The 1,324-nt window shown below is 46.8% G+C and overlaps 1 protein-coding gene across 1 annotated transcript in view; it reads right to left on the bottom strand.

Annotated features, from left to right (window-relative positions):
* Positions 1 to 35: 35 nt before the first annotated feature.
* The window catches only part of PRCC (proline rich mitotic checkpoint control factor), a gene marked incomplete at both ends in the record, with an annotated part of 4,745 nt that continues 3,456 nt past the window's right edge, over positions 36 to 1,324 (bottom strand). Inside the window, 2 exons of the mRNA XM_010176475.2 lie at positions 36 to 614; positions 1,067 to 1,114. Of these exons, the coding sequence (XP_010174777.2) occupies positions 36 to 614; positions 1,067 to 1,114 (627 nt within the window). The remainder of the gene's footprint in view (positions 615 to 1,066; positions 1,115 to 1,324) is intronic.

Raw genomic sequence — 1,324 nt, 5'->3', positions numbered from 1 at the left:
CCAATCCCTGACATCCTGTGATTCTGTGAACCCACCTGATAATATGCACCGGCCTCACCGTAGGCAGGGAACTGGCTGTACGGCTCGTTGCCGTAATCTTCTCCGGGTTTGGGTGCCCAGCCGTGCTGAGAACCGCTGGAACCCGCCGCCGTCTTGAATTCCAGAGGGGCGTTAGCAGCAGCGTCTTGGAATTGGGGTTCTGTCTCTGTCCCAGGAGGTGGGTCCTCTGCCACCACCGTGCCAGAGTACACGTACGTCTCGGCAGCCGCGACGCTGGGCTCGCTCCTGTCAGACAAGGAGAAGTAGTTCTCTGGTTCGACCTCTTCATCGCTGTCATCTTCTTCCTGCGTGATCTGCTTGGTTACCTGCAGGGCAGCGCTCTTCGCAGCGGCTTTGATAGCAGATGGAGAAGGAGTTGTGGGCACAGCTGGCTTGGACAGAGGTTTTGTTTTGGAGGTTGAAGAGGTTGGAGCTTTATTGGGCTTGGAGTCGGAAGCGTTTTCTCCCGCTTTCCTCGAGAAAGCGTAGGGCAAAAGTAACCGATTGGTCTCTTTCACTGTCAAATTTTTGGGTTGAGGAAGCAAAGCGGATAAGCCAGAGCCCTCGCCGCATCCCTGGTTGAATTTCATACAAGGCAAATGATTCAGAGAAATAAAAGAAATGAGTGAGAGACTATTTAGTTTTCCTGACTCCCTGCCAATTATCTCCTCCAATTCTAACGACATTAATGGGTTTCCCATTGCTCAGCACAATCAGTTTGCTGCTTTGAACACGCTGCAGGGCTTTCTTGTACAAAAGGCCAGTGGGACTTTTAAAGGGAAACGTGGTACTGGTAAATATCTGTCAACTTCCCAAATTAATGCCTGTTTTCCCTGAGACTTAAATGTATTAAATTGCCCCCTCAAAAAAAAAAAAGGGGACTCGCCACCCCAGGGGATTTTAGGAATTTTATACATCAAAAGGCACGTGCTAATCAGAGGGGCTCGTTGGTGGAAGCCCAAGACCTGTCACAGTCAAACGCTTCTTTCCTGTGAAATGTCTTTAACTGAATATTCTAGGTATTTACCTGAACAGTAATTTTCTTCTTTGCTGGTTCATCTTCCTCCGAATCTGACTGAGAAAGAAAAAACAGAGCTTAGCACAACTCCAGATATTAAAATAAAAGGAAAAAAAAATACCAAAAACCTGCCCACTATACAATTTATTAATTTTCAGTTCAAACCAGACAAAGAATCGTGGTAACACAGATCTGGATTTATAATCTGCCAAGAATCATAGAATGGTTTAGATTGGAAGGGACCTTAAAGCTCATCCAGTTCCAACC

The sequence above is a fragment of the Antrostomus carolinensis genome, unplaced genomic scaffold (genome assembly GCF_000700745.2).
Source record: "Antrostomus carolinensis isolate BGI_N321 unplaced genomic scaffold, ASM70074v2 scaffold44949, whole genome shotgun sequence".
NCBI lineage: Eukaryota > Metazoa > Chordata > Aves > Caprimulgiformes > Caprimulgidae > Antrostomus > Antrostomus carolinensis.
Note: the sequence above shows the minus strand (reverse complement) of the source record. Positions and strands in the feature narration are given on the sequence as shown.